The sequence below is a fragment of the Microtus oregoni genome, unplaced genomic scaffold (genome assembly GCF_018167655.1).
Source record: "Microtus oregoni isolate MIOR12 unplaced genomic scaffold, Mior012 000020F_ref0000438, whole genome shotgun sequence".
Classification (NCBI taxonomy): Eukaryota; Metazoa; Chordata; class Mammalia; order Rodentia; family Cricetidae; genus Microtus; species Microtus oregoni.
In genome coordinates, this window is record NW_024543079.1 from 40,073,959 (window position 1) to 40,094,971 (window position 21,013).

The 21,013-nt window shown below is 46.6% G+C and overlaps 2 protein-coding genes across 2 annotated transcripts in view; one reads left to right on the plus strand and one right to left on the minus strand.

Annotated features, from left to right (window-relative positions):
- The first annotated feature begins 74 nt into the window (after positions 1–74).
- Positions 75–6,785, plus strand: LOC121460119 (probable cytosolic iron-sulfur protein assembly protein CIAO1). Its single transcript, XM_041670291.1, has 7 exons — positions 75–327; positions 636–784; positions 1,053–1,164; positions 1,264–1,352; positions 1,524–1,725; positions 2,663–2,750; positions 4,790–6,785. Exons 1-7 carry the CDS (start codon positions 189–191, stop codon positions 5,028–5,030), a joined length of 1,020 nt encoding a protein of 339 aa, XP_041526225.1. The 5' UTR covers positions 75–188; the 3' UTR covers positions 5,031–6,785.
- A 705-nt stretch (positions 6,786–7,490) lies between these two features.
- The window catches only part of LOC121460118 (U5 small nuclear ribonucleoprotein 200 kDa helicase), a 30,191-nt gene continuing 16,668 nt past the window's right edge, over positions 7,491–21,013 (minus strand). Inside the window, exons 19-45 of the mRNA XM_041670290.1 lie at positions 20,694–20,825; positions 20,350–20,538; positions 19,572–19,769; positions 18,903–19,055; positions 18,707–18,787; positions 18,279–18,362; positions 17,731–17,837; positions 17,333–17,451; positions 16,909–17,063; positions 16,632–16,821; positions 16,289–16,462; positions 15,091–15,251; positions 14,532–14,759; positions 14,054–14,245; positions 13,781–13,959; positions 13,478–13,629; positions 12,601–12,709; positions 11,612–11,720; positions 11,043–11,232; positions 10,788–10,952; positions 10,491–10,612; positions 10,104–10,247; positions 9,832–10,008; positions 9,382–9,542; positions 9,218–9,299; positions 8,038–8,130; positions 7,491–7,938 (exon numbers count right to left, since the gene is read on the minus strand). Coding sequence (XP_041526224.1) covers positions 7,795–7,938; positions 8,038–8,130; positions 9,218–9,299; positions 9,382–9,542; positions 9,832–10,008; positions 10,104–10,247; positions 10,491–10,612; positions 10,788–10,952; positions 11,043–11,232; positions 11,612–11,720; positions 12,601–12,709; positions 13,478–13,629; positions 13,781–13,959; positions 14,054–14,245; positions 14,532–14,759; positions 15,091–15,251; positions 16,289–16,462; positions 16,632–16,821; positions 16,909–17,063; positions 17,333–17,451; positions 17,731–17,837; positions 18,279–18,362; positions 18,707–18,787; positions 18,903–19,055; positions 19,572–19,769; positions 20,350–20,538; positions 20,694–20,825 — 3,990 coding nt within the window. The 3' untranslated portion in view covers positions 7,491–7,794. The remainder of the gene's footprint in view (positions 7,939–8,037; positions 8,131–9,217; positions 9,300–9,381; positions 9,543–9,831; positions 10,009–10,103; positions 10,248–10,490; positions 10,613–10,787; positions 10,953–11,042; positions 11,233–11,611; positions 11,721–12,600; positions 12,710–13,477; positions 13,630–13,780; positions 13,960–14,053; positions 14,246–14,531; positions 14,760–15,090; positions 15,252–16,288; positions 16,463–16,631; positions 16,822–16,908; positions 17,064–17,332; positions 17,452–17,730; positions 17,838–18,278; positions 18,363–18,706; positions 18,788–18,902; positions 19,056–19,571; positions 19,770–20,349; positions 20,539–20,693; positions 20,826–21,013) is intronic.

A 21,013-nucleotide genomic window follows, 5' to 3' on the forward strand; every position in this document is an offset into this window, starting at 1 on the left:
GTTGTGGAGGGGGAAAGGAAGTGACTACAAGTCCCAGAAGGCCGTGCGACCTCAGCAGCGGGTGCTTCAGTTCCCAGGGCGACACCTCTGTCAGGAACTGGTGCCCTGGCGGCCTCGGGGTCCCACAGTGGCCACCGCGTTCTGCACATTGCTTTCTGTGTCCTCCTTCTCACCCTGAGGCCTCCGTCATGAAGGATTCGCTGGTGCTGCGGAGCCGCGTCCAGGCACACCCGGACTCCCGCTGCTGGTTTCTGGCCTGGAACCCCACGGGGACCCTGCTGGCCTCGTGCGGCGGCGACCGTAAAATCCGCATCTGGGGCACCGAAGGTAAGGCCTGGTTTGGCTTTGTGACTCTGGTGCCATGGGAGACGTTATTCTGAAAAGGGTTTGTCGGGGGAAGGAGTGTGCAAACGTCAACAGTTAGTCTGGGGGATTGTTGCAGCAACTGGGGTATTTGCTGAGGAAGAAAAATGAGAAAAGTAGTCTGAAACTCAATTTGACGCTTTTAAGGAAGTAGTCGTTTGCATCGCTGTAATGGTGCATGAGTTTGTCCCTTCAACAGAGCTTCACCTTCACTACCAGTTACTGAATGGCGTTGATGGTGCTCCAGAGCCTAGCCTGTTCTTTGCCTGTAGGTGACAACTGGGTTTGCAAGTCTGTCCTTTCTGAAGGCCACCAGCGCACTGTTCGGAAAGTGGCATGGTCCCCCTGTGGAAACTACCTGGCCTCTGCCAGCTTTGATGCTGTCACTTGTATTTGGAAGAAGAACCAGGATGACTTTGAGGTAACCAGGCTGGATGTTTGCACACCAAGACTGGGCCACCCTGGACCGTTTGAGTACACCCTTTACTTAATGCTTATACTGTTGAAATTGTAGCTGGGTGTGGGAGTTCATGACACTAATCCCAGCATTTGGGACGCTGAAGTAAGAGGATTCCCAAAAGTCCAAGGTCATCCTGGGCTGTCTCAACAACAAAATTGTGATCTTGGATGTTTTACTAGGGCCTAAGACCTTTAGCTGCCATTAATTCACAATCTTTTTCCCTTTGCAGTGTGTAACCACTCTCGAGGGTCACGAAAATGAGGTCAAGTCAGTGGCTTGGGCGCCGTCTGGCAACCTCTTGGCTACCTGCAGCAGAGATAAAAGTGTGTGGGTCTGGGAAGGTCAGTCCAGGTGCCTCTGGGTACAGTGGAAAACCCGATCCCTGACTTTCAGCTTTGTTCCGGGCAGGGTCAGCTCTTAGGTTCTTTTTTCTCCCACAGTTGACGAAGAGGATGAGTATGAGTGTGTCAGTGTCCTCAACTCTCACACACAGGACGTCAAACACGTGGTTTGGCACCCGAGCCAGGAGGTAAGAGTCAGGCGAGGCGGGAAAGGATGTGATGTGGAGGCTGGTGCCCAGCCTGCCAGCACTCGTCAACATCACCCTCACTATACAGGGATCTTTGGAACTGTCCTGTCCTAGCAGGGTTTCATGTTAGAGCCATACAAACAAATGCTGGCTCTCCTTTCTCACTTTCAGCTTTTAGCGTCCGCCAGCTATGACGACACAGTGAAGTTGTACCGGGAAGAAGGAGATGACTGGGTCTGCTGTGCCACCCTTGAAGGTCATGAGTCCACTGTATGGAGCTTGGCCTTTGACCCCAGTGGCCAGCGGCTAGCATCTTGCAGTGATGACCGTACTGTGCGCATTTGGCGCCAATATCTACCAGGCAATGAACAAGGTGAGGGTCCAGGAGTCAAAGGAGACTCCTTTCCTTAGTTTTATAGTCTGCCAAGATATAGTCTGCCAGGAATCACAAATTGGATTCAATGTTTTGTAGGAGGTCTCCGGAGAAGCACCAAAAGAACTAGGGATAGCTTTGTGGAACAAAGCCTTCCAACAAGATTTGAAGAGGGCATGTAGGATTTGTAGCAGGAGAATGTAACGTAGGATGCCCAGTTGAGCAGAGCAGTGATGGCACAAACCTTTAATCCAACCCTCGGGAGGCAGAAGCAGGGAGATCTCTGTGAGTTCGAAGCCAGCCTGATCTACAGAGTGAGTTCCAGGACCACCACAGATACACAGAGAAACCCTGTCTTGAAAAGCAAAAGACTCCCAGTTGAAAGCCTACCAGCAATCCCCCACCCCACAAAAAAGCCAAATAACAACAACAAAAAAACCTGCCAAGCAGTGGTGATGCACACCTTTAATCTCAGTACTCTGGAGGCAGAAGCTGGGAACCTGAGTTCAAGGCCAACCTAGTCTACATAGTGAGTTCCAGAACAGCCTAGCCAGAGCTACATAGCTCATGAGACCCTGACTCAAAAAAACAAAACAAAAACCAGAAAGAAAAGAAAACCCAGCAGCATGAGTTGGCTGTGAAGAATGGGATTCCTTGAGGCAAGGCAGAGGATTAGAAAGAGTGAAATTGGTTGGGTTGGCTATTGGGTGCCCTTAAACGGCAGATTAACTTGTTAGATACAGCCTGCAGTAGAATAGGGGTGCTTCCTTCTCAGAATTCTTGGGTGGCAACAGTGTGTAAGGCAGATAAGGAGGGTTGGAACAAGGACTCATCGATTGGCAATGGGATGAGGAAGGGCACATTAGGTTCTCCTTTGCAATGGTAGAGGTTATCAGGACACAGAATGCCTTGGGCTTAAGAAAATTGTGTCCCACAGGGGTGGCATGCAGTGGCTCTGACCCCAGCTGGAAGTGTATCTGCACTTTGTCAGGCTTCCACACCAGGACCATCTACGACGTTGCTTGGTAAGACCTCAATCCCATTCCTAAAGCAGGGATTTTAGAAACGGAATGACCTGTGCTGTTCTGCATTGTTCAGTTAGGCCTACCGTTCTGGTTTATAACTGGCTGGCCTAGGCTTCTAGGAGCAGGAAGATGACTGTACCTAAGACTGTTTCTGGGATAAGATTCCAGGCTTCGAGGGCAGCACCAACCCTTAGGATTTACATAGCATTGGGCAATCCTGAGATGATGGAATATGTACATTTATAACTATGAACTGTGTGGCTTAATAATTGACTTTTGTTTTTGTTTTTCAAGACAGGGTTTCTCTGCAGCTTTTGGAGCCTGTCCTGGAACTAGCTTTTGTAGACCAGGCTGGCCTCGAACTTGCAGAGATCCGAGTGCTGGGATTAAAAGCATGCGCTACCACTGCCCGGCTCAGTAACAGACTCTTACAGAGACTAGAAAAGCTGCTCCATTCTTAGAAGGGTGGAGTTTGGAGGCTCTCGACCTGAGTCTTGGATCTTAGAAATAATTCCAAACCAATGAAAAAATCTGTTACATATCTAAGCTTTATTTATATCAAATGTCTGGGGAATGTCTGTCCCATGAAATTGGACCTGAGTATTTTGACTTCATGGAGAATTAGCCCCTCTCCCCCAAGGCATTAAATTTATGGCACTTTTTTGTGCAGAAGCTAAAATTTACTTTTAGCTAAGGAGATGGGTTTTTGTTGTTGCTTTTGGTTTTTCAAAACAGGGTTTCTCTGTGTAACTCTGGCTGTCCTAGAACTCACTCTGTAGACCAGGCTGGCCTATAACTCACAAGATCCTTCTGCCTCTGCCTCCCGAGTGCTGGGATTAAAGGTGTATGCCACCACTGCCCAGCTAGGAGTTGGTTTTTTGGAGGGGAGGTACTTAATGGCTTAAAATTAAACTTATTTGCCTCTGTGAGCTTGAGGCCAGCCCGGTCTACAGAATTCCAGGACAGCCAAGCTACACAAAGAAACCCTGTCTCGGGAAAAAAAAAAAAAAAAAAAAAAAAAAAAAAAAACAATCAAAACAACAAAAAATTTAGACTTATTTGGGGCTGGCTATATGGCTCAGCAGTTAAGAGAACTGGCTACTCTGCTAGAGGACCTGGGTTCAATTCCCAACATCCACATGGCAGCTCACAATGGTCTGTAACTCTAGTTCCAAGGGATTTGACACCGTTTTTGGCTTCAGTGGGCACTAATACAGACATGGTACATAGGCATACATATAGGCAAAACATCTATACATATAAAAATAAATATTACAACCATTAAAAAAATGTTAGTCGGGTGATGGCGCACACTTGTAATCCCAGCAGTTGGTAGGTAAAGGCTAGTGAATCTCTTGAGTTCAAGGCCAGCCTGGTTCAGAGAGAGAGCTCTTGAACAGCCAGTTACAGAGAAATCTGTCTGGGGGTGGGGGTGGAGTTAGGGGAGATCTCAAACATTCATTGCTAGACAATTGGAACTTTTGTTGTTGGATATTATTATTATTATGTATAGTGTTTTGTCTGTATGCTTGCTGGCCAAAAGAGGGCACCAGATCTCATTACAGTTGGCTGTGAGCCACCATGTGGTTGCTGGGAATTGAACTCAGGACCTCTGGAAGAGCAGTCAGTGCTCTTAATCTCCAGCCCCTTGCTTTTTTTTAAACTTACTAAAATGAATAGGCTGTTGAACATTCCAGATTCAAGTTTTATACAGAGATGGGCAATGGAATCTTCAATGCTTATTTTAAAGTAAGTTCTTGACTTTAAAAAGGACTAAATTATGGTGAAACTTGTTAATGTCAGTGTTAAGAGGAAGTTAAGGATGCAGTGACATGGGCAACACCTGAGGACTAGGAGGCCTTTTGTTGGTGTGATGGCTTAGGAAAGAAAGCTTTTCTTTCTGTGAGACGCTTAGCTGAGACCTGAGGTTTGGGAAGAAACTAGGCCCCGGATTGTGGAACATGTCTTTGTCTCCTGATTTGCCAGGTTGGAGAGGCAGGAGTCATCTCCTTTCCCACTGACGTGTATGTTCCTCCCAGGTGTCAGCTGACAGGGGCCCTGGCTACAGCTTGTGGAGACGATGCCATCCGAGTGTTTGAGGAGGATCCCGGCTCAGATCCACAGCAGCCCACCTTCTCTCTGACAGCTCATATGCGCCAGGCGCACTCCCAGGATGTCAACTGTGTGGCTTGGAATCCCAAGGAGCCAGGGCTCCTGGCCTCTTGTAGTGATGATGGGGAGGTGGCCTTCTGGGAGTATCACCAACCTGCAGGCCTCTGAACTGTAGTGTGACTTGCCAAGACTTTCCTAGTCATCGAGAGGACCTGAAGGATCCTTGATCTACATTTAGCTTTATGCCTTGTTTGGATGTGTAGAAACCACAGGACCATTCACTGTTTCCCTTCATTGGTGTGAGGGAGCCATGGGACAGAGCCATGGAACAGAAGTATGCTGTACTACAATTTTTGCTTGATTTAGGGCATGGGGTTACATTTTGGGGCAAATATAGTATTTATAATCATGATGTATGTACACGGAAGAATGTGTCTGAGAGCTTTCTGAAATTGTGAGCTTTATAGAAATAATCCACCTGTGCCACACTTCCTGTTTTGTAAATAAGGTCATTTATCATTTATAATTCCGCTATTTGAAGTAGGTCCCACTTTCCCAATTTCTAGAGAAGTTCTTGCATTTAAGACATTCTAGCTAGTTATGGCGTCTTCCTAGTACTCAATTAGCAAAGACAGAATGATCAGAAGCTCAAGGTCATCTTTGGCTACACAGCAAGTTTGAAGCTAGCCTGGGATATATGAGACCCTTTCTCAAAAAGCAAAAAGACATTCAAAGTTTGTTCAGAGTAAAAGAACACCAGTTCTTCCTTAGAAACCCTCATATGCCTCGAGACATTATGCTATGGTGGCAACTAAAGCCCCCGAAAGAGAGACCTGGTTTTCAGTGAGGGGCAGAAAACATTAAGACAATAGCTTGTGGCCCTCTAAAAAACAGCAGGCTGGGTGTAGTGGCACATACCTATAATCCACTACTCAGGAGGCAGACCAACCTGATCTACAAAATGACAGGATGACAGAGGCCTGTCTCAAAAAAAGAAAAGAAAAAAAGTAAAAGACGATTGTGTGTGTGCTGCCAATCTGGTGTTTTTCAGGCTAAAGCCTTTTAAGGCCTTTTTTGTTCTGTTTTAGTGAGTTTGTTGCTGTTGTTTAAGACAGGGTTACTCTGTGTAGTCCTAGCTGTCTTGGAAATTATTCTGCAGAACAGGCTGGCCTCACAAAGATCTGCCTGCTTCTGCCTCCCGAGTGCTGGGATTAAAAGTGTGTATCACCACCACCACCAAGACTAATAAGCCTTTTAAAGAGTGGTGAGGCTTGTCTTCAAAGCTGGAGCCTTCACTTAATTTTTGATACTGTACAATTTGACCTTATATAACTTTTGAGAGACAGCAGAAGTAGTGTTCAAAGCAGTAGTGGCTACAGTCATCAGCAGATCCCTGGGAGTCTTAGGACCCCTGAAAGGTCAACACTATAACATGGTCAAGCAGTGGCACCAGTTAAATAGCCATCAGTCTTCACTGTCTTGTTCCCACAGTAGGAATGGAGCCAGCTTCTTAGACTAGAAAGATGAAATTGAGTAGTGAACTTTGTGGTTATCTGGAGAGTTGTGGAATTTCATGGGTCAGTCTCCAAGTGAACCATATACTGATGTAGGTGGTCATTTGGAGAATATTACATTCAGAGAGTGACTCTAAGATGGGGCGGTGGGTTTAATAGTACAAGATGCATGGGTGCAGCTGTAGACCCTAGATTGCCTTTAGGAAACTTCCACGGTTATGTGAAAACCCTTCTCTTTTCTCTGAAGCTGACTATTAACACGACCACATTATAGACAGCACAGAAGTGGCTAAAGATCCTAACTGGCTTCCATTAAGCCAGATGTAAAGTGATTGCAACATTGTATCACGCTGCTCTGCCCAGAATTTATTTTTCCTAAAATATGTTAATGAAGTTATTTTGAAATGGACTGCCTTAATTTTTCATATACTAAGCGACAATGAATATAACCTAGATAATAAAAGCTTTCGAGGCTGTGCTCCTAGTTCTCTGAGGGGGAAGGGGTCTTGAGACCACCGTTTGAAAACTGCTGGCCTGAGGGAAAATGAATCCCCTTTCAGCACTGTTCACATTTCTTCAAGACAGAAAGCCAACATTGGAAGCTGTAGGTCTGAGATTGTGGAGAGAGGACATTTTAAGGAGACTAGAGTCATACTTACCTGGGGCATCTTTTGTTTTTGTTTTGATTTTTGAGACAGTTTCCCTGTGTAGCTTTGGCTGTCCTGCAGACCAGGGTAGCCTCAAACTCTCAGAGGTCTGCCAGCCTTTTCCTCCCAAGGGCTGGGATCAAACCTGTACATCACCACTGCCCAGCCCTACTGGTGCATCTTAACCACCCCTAGGGTTGCCTCCTGCGAGGGAAGAATTTCAGAACATAGATCATGAGAGGCCCTACCTGTTGCCCAAGATGGAATCAGTTCCTATTCCCATGTCACTAAGTTTGCCACTGTTCAGCAAAAAGGAGGCTGAGGTCATTCACACGACCGAAGAATAGCTGTCTGCCATTGTTTTGTCCCTCGGTACAGGGCAAGTTTGTCTTCCACATACTCAACAGGAAAATTTGGTGCTAGCTAAAATGAAGGTTTTTCTAGCCAGGACCTTTGGTTGAAGAAAATTTAGTATCACTGTTAAGGACATATAGTTTCTCCAAATTATTTATTAGAATTTATGGAACTATAAAAAGAATGCCACCAACTATTGTACAGTTTATGCTTGACATGACATTTGAAAACACTGGACCCAGAGCTTGAACTGCTCTGTCCAAAGTGGGAAAGTAACTGGATGTAGACTGGGAACAGCAGCAGCTTGAATGGTCAGACCTCAGGCTGACAGACCTGGTCTCCAAAACCAGTTCCCTCCTGAACTTCCACATTCCTGTTTCCAGGTTTAATGTCCTTATACGTGAGAATACCCCAGACTCAATCTGAATCACTGTCTGTCTCAGCTTCTTTCACATCCACACTGAATTTATACTCCTGGTCACATCCCATGTAAGCATCACTCATGAAATACAGGGTGTAGTTGTGGCCACCTGTGGCTGGGGCCACAAAGTCTAGTTTCACCTAAAGAGAACAGGAAGAAATTGAGTTAGTGGGGACCAGGGAGGAGGCAATCGTCTGTCAAACCCCAAGGAATAGATGCGGGATTAAGTGCACACTGACCTTTGCTTTCTGCTGCAGAGTGAGCCTCTTGATGGAGATGAGGCTGTTGGACTTGGCATCTCCAATCACAACCCACCAGCCCTCTTCACGTTTCTACAGGGACCAAAACCAAGAACTTGAGCATAGAAAACTTGATGGTTACAAGCCAACTATGAGACTGATTATGAAATAGAGTGACAGAAGTCAAATTAAAGCTCTCCACAATTGCTTCCTGAAACACAACTTGATAGACTTAAGAGTTTTTAAGCAATCTAAAGGTATCCCCTAAGGACTTAGTTTTCAAATAAGTAGATAGACTAATTGTTCAGTTTTACCTCATTTCTATAACCCAAGGCACCTTTTTTATTTAATGCTTGTCACGGAATCTAAAATGCATTTTTAGATATTTAGCCTTGGAGCATAGAAGCTTCATGTTCTTAAGAAACTTAGATGTAAGGCAAGCTAACTGAACAATCTTAATGTGGAGATGAATCAGCAACAAAGAGAATAAAAAGCAAGCCCATGGAGCCTCTTCTGGCATCTTGTCTCTGGAGACGCCCTCTCTGTTGGCCACAGTAGAGCCCGTGTGCTTCAGTGGCCAATTTCCTTAGAAATTTGAATAACTTGTCTGTAGACACACAAGCATCTAGCATCTGTGCCCAATCTTCAATTATCTCACATAAGAAGATGAAATTTCCTTTCTATTGATTGAAAAACAAATATACAGCTGGGCAGTGGCACATGCCTTTAATCCTGGCACTTGGGAGGCAGAGGCAGGTGGATAGATCTCAGTGAGTTTGAGGCCAGCCTGGTCTACAAAGTGAGTTCCAGGATAGCCAGGATTGTTACACAGAGAAACACTGTCTCAAAAAACAAAAACAAACAAATATGCAACTAGAACCTAAGTGAAATATAACTGAGGAAAGACAGTAGAAAAGTCCAAGTATCCTGAAGCATCTGTAGAGAGAAATGGATCTTACAAGCCAGAATAACACTCACTGCCTGATGTATTTAAACAACGATCAGTCATCTAAATTGTTTAAAAACAAAAAATACTTCATAGTTCTGAGATTAATATTCGTCTTGTGAGTTCATTACCCCCAGACTACCCTCCCTGGGTGGGAACTATATCCTATACCTAAGATCCAACCAGTGAACAAGGGCTCAAATGGCCTCCTGACAGCCAGCTGCTAGGACATACCTGTGGGAAGAGAGGTGCAATAACAGGGCCCGTGACTTCCTCCTCTCGCTCCAGCTGCACTAACACCACAACTGGCCCACCACTGGGGAAAGCAGAACAAAGAATGAGTACTGTGGTTGTGTGCAGAGACCCCAGGGCAGGACTCCTGGTGCTTCCTGTCTCACCTGCGGATGCTGTCCTTATCCACCACTTCATAGGACAGTTCAATATTTGGGTAGCGGTTACAGAAGCGGGCCACATCTGCAATCTGGCTGTCAGTCAACTGAAGCAATGCATTCCGTTCTTCATCCTCCATCTCCATGATGTCAAAAACACTCTCCACTCCCTACAGTGGGTATGCAGAGGTCAGGGGAGCCGAGAACACATGCCATAAGCAAGTAACAATGGCTCTAAAGAACTAAAGATCATCTTACTTCCCACACTGCCAAGCCATCTACACATGCTTTAGAAAGAATGCAGACCCCTTCTGGCCCCTCTCAGCATCTCGATTCAGATGGAACTCCTTCAAAGGAGCCAGGGCCCCCTGCTAATAGGCTATAGCCTCCCACAATCTACTGCAGATTAGGACTTTTTGTTCTCAGGCTCATCATCCAGCACTCCAGGTCTTAGCTCACCTTATCTGTGCAACGTTTGATATGCTCTGAGGTGAAGTGTGGCAGCTGCTTCAGATAAGAGTCCTTAGACCACATGGCTTGGGTGACCATCTGAGCCAGTTCCATGGCTGCCAGAGCAGGGCTGAGCCACCCATTACTAGAGAGTACATCCACACAGGCCTGAATGAGTCGGATTGCCTGTATGCAAAGGGAGTGTAAGAGAAGGTGGGCTGGGAACTCAATCCTCTGAGGCCCCCAGTGGCCAGTGAACCTCCAAGTCCCGCCCATACTACCTTACTAAGGATCTCCTCTGTGTCTGACTGTAGTTCGGCACTTAGTTGCATGCGGGACAGGTGAGCTTGTAGCAGCAGGTTGGTCTTCACATGTGGATCATTGAACTTGGGATTATTCAGCTTGTGGGGGACCTTCTGAGCCAACTAGAATGTGAAAGAAAAAAATTAAAAAGCTAGAGATAAACAGAGGACCCTACCTGAGACCTGTTCAGGTCAAATACACCATGTGGCCCAGCTAGACTCTAGAGGGAAGGATGGAGAATTGCAGATAAGTGTGGAAGAATGTATGAGGTTGAGAGAGGTAAGAAATGTATGAGGGGATTTGTGACAGGAAGTCATGGCCCAAATTTTTACTCCTGTATGTTCTTCTAAAGCCAATGCCCTCACCTGGCGCAGCAAGTTGTCTTCGTGATGCCTAATGGGAATGTTCTCATACTCTGCCGCATTGGAAATAATCTCAATAAGCCCTCGGACCTTGGTTTTAGCATTGAGAGACATGCTGAAGAGCTCTGAAAGAAAATGAGAGAATGAGGAAAGAGCCAATAGTGGGGGGAAAGGAACAGAGTAACCAGAATCAATAGTGTGGGCTGTACTGCTTTCTTGCCCTATCACCTCTCTGACAAATACTGGCTACCACATCTCATCCCAACAGTCTCCAGAAGCCCACGCACCACTGGCCCTCACCAATGGTGGTGTAGTTTATGTAATAGTAGGCAGCAATCATGCCCAGGTTCAGAGGGGCCACATCCATCTCATCCTCGATGCTGATGCACTTGGACTGCTCCAGGTCACTAAGGGTCTGCTCCACCAGCTCTGACAAGTGGTCAGACAAATGACGATGGGATATGCCTGCGGAGACGCAAGAGGGAAGTCTCAGGATACTGCCTAGCGAGGGCTGGGACACCTCCAAGGGCAGTGTGTGCTCTTCGGCTCACTAACCCTGAAGGTTGTAGTAATTTGGGTTCTGTGTCATCCGGCGATACAGAAAGGTCCAGGTGAGGTAGTCCACAGCATCCTGCTTGTTCTCAATGGTCTTGGTGACAATCTCAGCATTAAAGTGGTCATGCATACAGTGGTCCAGGTGAGACTCTACTGGCAATGGCTCATACAAAAACTTTTTGAAAAAATCCTGTGGATTGGGGAGGGGTAGGTATTAAACATGGTAATAAGGGATCAAGGGCAATCCAACAGGGTATTGTCTCTGTATGATACATATAATAGCCAAATAGAAGAAACACTTAGAAAACAGTATCATAGAATACAAAGCAGGAATGGGACAGGCCAAGCCACATAAACAGAGCAGTAAGCAGTGCATGAAGAAAGAACTAAGGAGTGGAAAGACATGGAATCACCAGCAATAGCAAAAACACGGAACCAAATCTGTGACTCCAGCTTATTACAAAAGCAACTGGCAGAAAGGACTGAAAAGTTTATTAAAGACAGTAAAAAAAAAAAAAAAAGACTCAGACTCAAGAATCTGTTCAAAGGCTCAGTTTCCTATAACTGACCTTTTTAGAGCCTTGACACATGATGACACAGCGCCCCTCGTCATCCTGCAGGGGGCGGTTGGCATGGCCCACCATTTGAAGCACATCATAGATGGGGTAGTCCACATAGCTGGCGGCGGAAGAGAGAAATGAGGAAACATGTCAGGAGGCCTGCCTGCCTGCAGTCACGGGCGGATGATGCAAACAAGGAGGGAAGGTCAGACTGCAGCAGAACCGGCCATGAGCCCGTGTGCTTAGCGACGCACTACACATGCTTACCCACACATTAGTTTAGTTTCTAAGAGTCATGAATGTGTTACCCCATGAACCTGAACCAAAGCCACAAACCTATCTAAGGCTAGAAGCAAAATAACATCCCATTAAAGGACCAAACTTAGAGTCAAGCTTAAGAGCTGTTATGTTTCACAGATTAAAAAATAATCTAAAACTCGGCCAGACAGTGGTGGCACACGCCTTTAATCCCAGCACTTGGGAGGCAAAGGCAGGCGGATCTCTGAAAGTTTGAAGCTAGCCTGGTCTACAAGAGCTAGTTCCAGGACAGGCTCCAAAACTACAGAGAAACCCTGTCTCAAAAACAAAACAAAACAAAACAAAAAAACAAAAAAAAAGTAATGTAAACCTCAAAGCAACAACCAGATTCTGGCATTCTAAACTTACAAAACTAATTTCAAAATAATTTGTATTTTGGAAAAATAAAAAAAATGAAAAAATTATTCAGGCTCTGAGAAACACTGACCCTTGGGCTTCTTGTCACAACAAAGGTGTGACCTTGTGGGAAGTCGGTAACAACAAGCCCCTTTCTTCCTGTCTGAAAGGTCCTCTCTCCAAACTGCTGAGACAGAGGTATGTACATTTACCTCCTGGGACCAAACAATGAACACTGATCTACTGGGAGGGACTCTTCTATGCTTAGTTCCCTGTATTGTATTTGTAGATCTGCACTCGCTTTAGGAGGGAGGTCTGTTAAGGTCCACAGCAACTGTACTCACGCATGGATCTTGCCATTGTAGTACTGAGTATCCATGATGATCACCAGATGAGCAGCAACATTCATGCCCCAGCAGAGACTTCGAGAAGCCACCACCACCTGGATAGCCCCTGAGCGGAGGAAGGGAGATGAAGACTGAGGCAGGCCTCCCAGGAACTATTGCTTCACTGGCAGGCAGCGCCGACAAGGGCTACATTTCAAAGCTCAGCGTGAGGCCCTAGGAACAAGGTCTGACAGGAACCAAGTGCAGTGAAAGGCGGTACCATGCTATTGGTGCCTTTTGCTCTGAGACTATCCTAGAAGAAACACAGCAATTCTGGAGAACTCAAACTCAAGGAAAGCAAGACTAGCACTGCCTGGCGGATCAGCCCTTTGATGGTGAAAGCTAACACCAACCCAAACACAGTTAGTTCAACCCATGGCAGCAAAATCAAACTTACTCTGAGCACACCCAAACCAGACAGATTCGAAGAATGACCGCCTGGTGGGAGCTCTGCCACACAGTGCCAGGACAGTGAACGATGCATAAAATGCCACAGGCCAACAAACAGCAGCAAGCAAGAGGCAACCAACCAGAAGAGAATCACAAACCCACAGCCACCTCTTAAGTTCTAACCCCACCAGTCTGGTCTCCACACAGAACCCTAAACAGCAGAAAACCAGCTTCTGTAATGGGACCAGCTGATGTGCCTGCCTGTTTTCAAATCTAGCAGGGAGGGGTATCTCTGTCAACTACATCACAAGTGTCTAGGAGGAATCTAATGAGGTAAGACAGCTAGCATTGTGAAAATGAGTACTACTCAACAGAGAAATGCCATCCACACCCTAAAGTCGAATACACACACCTGAGGACTTTGGATGTCATGATGTTTTCTTACCCGAGCTGAAGAGCTGCTCTACCAGGCGCCTCTCCATGGGGCTCAGTCCTTCATGTAGGTAGCCCACCCCATTTAACAGTGTTTCCTTGAGCGTGCTGTCACTTAGCTTCTCCAGGTAAGGGATAAGATCCTTCTCAGTACAGTGCAAGAACCTGGGCAGAACAAGAACAAGCACAGGTCTGAGGCATTTCAGTCTGTGCTGCCCTCAGCCTCAGCCCCAGCCTCACCCAGGAGAACAGGGGCACCTTCACGTAACAGGATTCTCATGCAGCCAGCCACCCCAGAAATTAGAGCACAGCCCACCTCTGCCGCTGGATGTCTGCTGCACAGGTAGTAAGGATGTCTATTGCCGTGAGGCGGGTCTGCTTGCGAGATGGGACAAAAACGATGACAGGCTTCTTGGGTGAGTGTTTGGTGATGGCATGGTACACAGGCTTGGCCATAGACAGCAGGCGAGTCTGTGTATGGCTAATGTTGAAGCCCTGGAAATAAAGGCAGAAGACAAGACACTGAGCTCACTAGACCTGATTGACTAGGGATCCCCAAGGCCATGGAGGAAGGCAGACAGGGTCCTACCTGGATATGCAGTTCCAGTGGTACAGGGCGCACATTAGGGTGGAAGTTGAAGGTGGAGGTGGCACTACAGCCCAGCCAGTGAGCCACATCCTTGGCATTGGACAGTGACGAGCTAAGTGCCACAATTCGAATGGGCCGCTCAATCTGGGAGGAGATGTAGCGCATCCGGGAGCAGATCACTTCCAAGACAGGCTGGGAAAAAGGGAAGGAGTCATCCCAGGCTCAGGCTCGCCATCTCTGCCTGAGCTTCCCTTTGTGAGCCAACTATGGACTCTCCGGTCTGTGGCTGCCCTGCCCCAGGAGACAACCTTCACTAAGCAACACTGTTCCTTAAGAGTCTATCAAAAAAACCTCAGACCACCCTTTTGGAACAAGGCAGGCAATAGGCAGAAATCTTTGTGGAGACCCTAGTCCCAGGCCCAATATAAGGTCACTGTGTGGGTCCCAGCCCTTCTCTATGCTGTGAAGTCAAGCCTACCCCATTCTCGCCCCCAATAAGGTGGACCTCATCCACCACGAAGAGGTTGATGTTCTGGACATTCTTGCGCTGCTTCCACCTCCGGGAAAGGATGTCCCACTTCTCGGGAGTGCTGATGATGATGTTGCCTTTGCCTAGAAGCTTCAGGTCTGTGCTAGTCTCCCCCGTCAGCAGCACCACCTTCTTGTTGAGCCTATCCTGAAACTTCTCATACCAGTCCATGTACACCTGGTGGGCAGGAGTGGGAGGGATAGTCACAGTAGGTCGCATGGACATCTCTCACTTAATAGGAGGAAAACTGAGATGGGGCACAGTCTGACCTTAAACTTGTGGGTTCAAGTGAAACTTTCACCTCAGCCCCCTAGGCAGCTGGAGTGACAACCATGCACCACCCGCCATACTCTATTCATGATACTGCCCGGTCTATACCAGCTTTTAAGCTGACAGGGAAGCCTTTCTTTAAGAAATGACATGCAGTTGTCGGATATGAGAAAACCTTCATCTGGAATCACAGATGGAATGGCTTCTGGAAAATTCAGTCCCACAACATATTACACACCTGCTCTGCCAGAGCCTCCATGGGGGTAATATAGACACAGCGTCCCTCAGAATTCTGCAGCAGCATCCGCAGGATGGCAAACTCTGCACAGATGGTCTTCCCGCTGCCCGTGGGGGCCCCCACAAACACGTTATCATCACTGTTGTACACGGTGTTAAAAACTGGAAACCAAAGGTATAGAGTGAACACCAGTGGGGATGAAACAAATCATTCGTCAAGATTATGAACACCATGAGACGCAAAGTCAATCAGCTGCAGTACAAACAGAAGCCTGGAACACTGGCCCTGCTGGCTGTCTCACATACTTTCTCCTGTAAAGCAGGGAAGGAAAAAGTCCAAGATCAGGTTCAGATCTCCTGGAGATTTATGGGGGAAAAACAACAACCACAACAACAAGAAAGAAATCCCGCATCTTTACCTGTCAAGGACCAGAATAAAAACAAAAAGAAACAAAACAAACAAACAAAAAAACAGGACACCTATCTCTGCCTTATCAGCAGTTTCTTGCATTCTTTAGAAATACTCAAATACAGAAGGTAAGCCCAGGCCCTGGGGTCAAAACTACACTAAAAACCCAAGCTCAACTATTTACCAGTTGGTTTAATTAGGGCTCCTTCCTATGCCTCAGTTCCCTCATCATGAGTTGCACAATTAACTGTAGCAGTAAATAGTAACCCTTTCAAAGGATTGGCGGAGGAGGAAACACTAGTCCTGTGCTCAGCCAAGTACTTAGTGCCTGCTCTAATTTTTAATGATGAAGTGAGGTCTCATCAACACCACACTCTGGCTCAACACTTGGAGCAGGAGTAAGGACAACACATCACAGAATGACCTTACTCTCCTGATCCTCCTTAGGGAGATATGTAGAGCAGCAAAGCAAATCTAACAGTGAACAAGGACTTTAGGAAGAAAAACATCTGGCAGGCCAGTGAGCTCCAGGCCACTAAGTACCTGGTTCTCTGCCAGCTGCCCAACACACTTATTATGAGGTAACCTTAAAAGGCATGCATGGTCTGGGCAGTGATGGCGCACACCTTTTATCCCAGCACTCGGGAGGCAGAGGCAGGGGGGGATCTCTGTGAGATAGAAGCCACCCTAGTATACAGAGTGAGTTCCAGGACAGCCAGGGAAACTCTGTCGGTGGGCAGGGAAAAAAAGGCATGCATGGAAACCAAATATCTGAGACTCAAACACCTACCTTGAGTCTGGATAGGATTGAAGAAAGGAAATTTATCTTGGTAAAGGCTCTCAAAAGCACTGTTCCTTAGAGCAGACACGGGCAATGGCTGCAGGTCCAACAGTTCAGTTGGAGGTGGGTACTTCTCCGGTAGGATCAGGTGTCGGAAAGAGACAGGCAGCTGGGTCTCACAAGCTGTCAGGGAAGAAATGGAACACTAGGAACAATCTCCAGCAGACCTCCACAGCCTCATTCATGAACACCAGAGACCTTAGGCTATGTCTGTACCACTCTCTTAATAGAGACAAGAAGTCTACTACCATCCTTGGAAGGTATGTTCCTAGGGGACTCAAAAGACACTCACAGAGCCAGCGGTCAGATACCACTCGGATGAAGTATTGAGGGGGCAGTGGTTCGAAGACTGGGACGAAGAATGTGATGAGATGCTCGTCCTGGGCATACTTGGCCTTCAGTAGAAAATATTCATGGTGCAGAATCACCTCACTGTCCACATCTTCCACTAGAATCCAAAATGCCTCTGAGGAACCATGGACCTGCCAACCCAAGCACCAGTGAAATAAGAATGGGCAATGAGGGGACTAAGCAACTCCAACTGCAGCCTCTAACCAACAAAGCCTTGCCTTTTCATCCCACTGGAAATCCGGTGTGATAGTCAGCTCTACTTTCAGGGTAGAGCGTGTAATAGGCTGCAGGTGCACCGACAACTCCAACTTGGGGAAGAGATGGACATACTTGTGGATGGTCTTCCCCATCTTCGGCATTCGTATAAGCTCACCTATGAGAAACAAAAGCTGTTGCTGGCCAGCCTAGCAAATCTACAATCAAGGCCAAAGGGCAACTGTGGGAAAGGAGCAGATTCCACACCAGTGGACAGGCTCCTCACTTTAGTCTCAATGCAGTACTAACGGTTCAAAGTCTAACAGTGAGCTTGTACAACAGCAGGATGCAAGCATAGAGTACCAGTGCCCAGGGTGAAGGACCTGGGGTGTAGAAGGTTGACAGAAAAAGGCCTGGGCTACAAGACAGGACAAGAACTAAACACACCTATCTCATTATGATTCAAATCGTACAGCCGCTCAAAGGGGAAGTTTTTCTTCTCGATCTTCTTCACTACTTCCTCAGGAAGCTTACGGAACTGACGAAGAGGACACATGGACTGCCACCTATCCAGAAAGGAGACACAGCTGGTTCACTCTTTCCGTAAGGCTGTGAACAAACTGCCGTTCACCACAGTGTCCAGCACTAGAATAACCACACAGACCCTATCATTAAAGGAAGATGTCTTCTTTGCTCTCCAACCTCCCAGCCCTACATTCTAGAAGGCCCATCCACTTCCCAACTTTCACCCAGGTCTATGACACATCTCAGGCACCAGAACTGGACATCAAGTGCACTGAGGCCCAAGTTCACAATGACCATCCTCTAGCTCACTGAGCACTTACATGCGTTTGTCGATCATCTTGCAGAGATTCAGGGTCTTATCTGTAAGCTGTGCCCAACCGCGGTTCAGGACAATTTCAAAGATTGCACGCATCAACCGGCCAGCCGACTGAGAAAAGACAAGTGTTCCCATGGTGAAACCTCTGTGGCCTGTCTACCATAGCCTGATGACCTCAAGATCTGATGCGATCACTCATACCAATTCCGAAACAAACAAGTTTTTGTCTCCCACCCTTTCAGGTTAAGACAGAATAATTAATAAAATATTTTGTCATTTTTCATGAACACCACAGCTACAATGGGACTGTTTCTCTTGGAAAGGGTGACATGCCCAGTGGACCTGTCTCTACAAGCACCGACAGAGCTTCTTAGCACTTTGTAAGGCCTGCCCTTCCCACAAGCTCAAGATCAGTATAGCAAAATCAAGTGGCAGCAAGCAGCTGGCTTGCTGGAACAGCAGCGTCAGGCCTCCTTTCTTCAAGGTACACAGAAGAGAAGGCACTGGAATTATTTGGACTCTGCTCATCACTCAGAGCAACCTTGTCCTCACCTGGGTCACGTACACCATGTCAGCCATCAGTGCAAAGCCCTCCAGTTTTAGCTGTGAGATGAAGGCTTGGAGAAGAACATTGATCTGCAAAGAAGCAGAGATAGCTAGCAAAGACCAATCAATTATCTGCATTTCTGTTCTGGTACATGTGCCAAAAAGGATCTTCCATGTTCTTGATTTACATGTTAAATAACTATTATTCCATATAAAGCATATGTCAGAAGGAAGCAGAGTAGGGAAATTGGGGGTGGGGGTACAGCCAGTAGTCCAGCACATGATAGGTCAACCCCGAAGTTGACCTAGGAGTAGAAAGAATTGTGCATGTATTCATACAATATAATTACAATATATTACCATGTATGAAATCAAGTTCAAAGTTCATCTTTTGGAAACTGAATGATCATGTTTGAAAGTGAAGACATGCCTACCTTAGCACTGGGCTCTTCGATGCTCTCCTTTACAGGGATGGGCACCCTCTCCAGCAACTTCTGCAGCTCCAGCTTCTCCTCCTGCCACAAGGAAAGACAGGTCATAGGAAATCCACAGGGCAACAGTCAAGGAAAGAAGTTATCCAGCAGCCTGGCAGGGGTCCCAACTCCTATCCCGAAACACTCATCGGCTCACCTCTCTCACAGTGATGTTCTTGAACTCTGAGGACAAGGAAAACACTCGGAAAAGCTCAATCTCGCTCAGAGTAGGTTTTAGCAGCTGGTTGTAGGTCTGCACAGTGTCATTGGTGATATAGTAGTGACTAGCTATCCGGCCAAGTTCTGTCACCTAGAAAGAAGGAAGACTCAGTGCAAGGCTGACTAGTGATCAGCCCCCAACTTTAAATATCAAGTGACCATCTTAAGATACAAGCAGATAAACTCCTTGGGGTACCTTTACCTGCCTAATACAAGCGCCTCGGGCACAACAAGATGGCAGAACAAACTGCCCTATGGAGAACTGATGATCATGTAATGAGATGATCAAATGACCTTCCGCAACTCAAACTTGGAGAACCAGCTACCATTTTTAAAATCTAAGTGTTGGAGAAATGGTTGATGAGGGATGGCTGCTCTTCCATAACACCTGTGGTTCAATTTCTAGCGCCCTCATGGTGGCTCACAACCATCTCCAGTCACAGGGCAACCAATGCCTTACTTAAAAGTATAAATTTGAAAGTTAAGTTCATAGTTCAAAGAGTATAGTCTATTCCCCAATCTAGACAACAGGTAATTAGACAGGCATTACATACATTAAAGGACCTAAATTTTACTAAAACAGCCTCAAAAATCACATGCTAATCACCTGAAAGTTGCCTGTCTTCTTATCATACTTGACCAGATTGTTCTTATCCAGCATCAAGGCAGCAGTGTGAACAAGATCTAGTCGGCGCTGGTCCAGCAAGGGATCTCCCTTGAGGTCATCATGAGAGATGCCATAGAGGGTTGGGGACCGGAGCATTCGGATGTACAGGTAGGCATAGCCCAGCCAGTTCACTGCATCCTGCAAGACAGTTCATGGCGTTTAGCATGAAGAACTGCTAGTGTCCAAAGAGAAGTCCCACAGATAGCTTGGACATGAATTCTCAAGGACAAGGACACACAGTACAGTATCTTCTGGATGTCATCAGTATTTCAATTTAAATAATCTTTTCAAGTATCTTAAACATAAAAGGAATTATCTGCCACAAACCCAAGAATGATGGGGAAGCTCAGCCAATCACATCTGGCTTGGGTGTGGCCACCTGGAGCCAGGTAGATAAATGGGGGTAGATAGGTGCGCGGGTTCTCTGCACGGGGCTCGCCTGACCCGTTTGGACTTTGGACCTTTTACTCCGGTCGCGTGAGTTTCCCCGTTTTTCAATTATTAAATTATATCTGTTGTTTTGAGCTGGTCTGGTTATTTTAGTGTATTGATCGAATACGCATTCACTTACACAAGAAGCTTGCCCTGCATGAAGTGTTGTGCAGAATTTGAGACACTGTTGCTGGCCCTCGATATCCTCACAGGAGGGGCATACCACTCCAAGTCTCTTAAGGCATTAAGGAAAAGTGTAAAGCCCCAAGGACAAAGCCAGCCCTACCTTTGCATTCTGGACGTTCCCCAGCACAATTTCCGCATTGAGCATATCAGGCAGCTTTGATACCATCTGGCTCTCAATAGGAAGCTGCTGGTTGAGGAGGGAGAGGTAGTACTGTAGCTCTCCATGAGATGTGATGAGTATACCTTCACCCTTGGTGTCATACTGAGGGCGTCCAGCACGGCCCAGCATCTAAGTCAGAAGCAATAAAAGAAAATGTTACAGTAGAGCTTTGGACAAGAGTCTACACACTTAGAACTTGACCTTGATCTGCCATCTTTCCAACATCCTTGTGTTCCAGGCCAGGATGTTGATCCCATTGGGAATCACCCTTAGAGGCTCGGTACCTGCAGAATGTCCAGTGCTCCCAGCTCTGTCCAACGCCCCTTCTCTGGACTGTACACCTGGGTGCCTTTGATGATGACTGTATGTGCAGGGAGATTTACACCCCAAGCCAGAGTTGCTGTGGAAACTAAAACCTAAAGAGGCAAAGGAGGGCAATGAGGAAAACATACCACCATAGCACGGTCACATGCCTGGCTTGTCTGGCTTCTGAACTTAGCTGAGGGTAGGAGTGGATATATGACTCAGGGCCTAATGTGACACTGGAGCAAAAAGAGTTGCTTCAGTCCCTTATATACTTAAGAATACACCAGGGTTCCAGAGA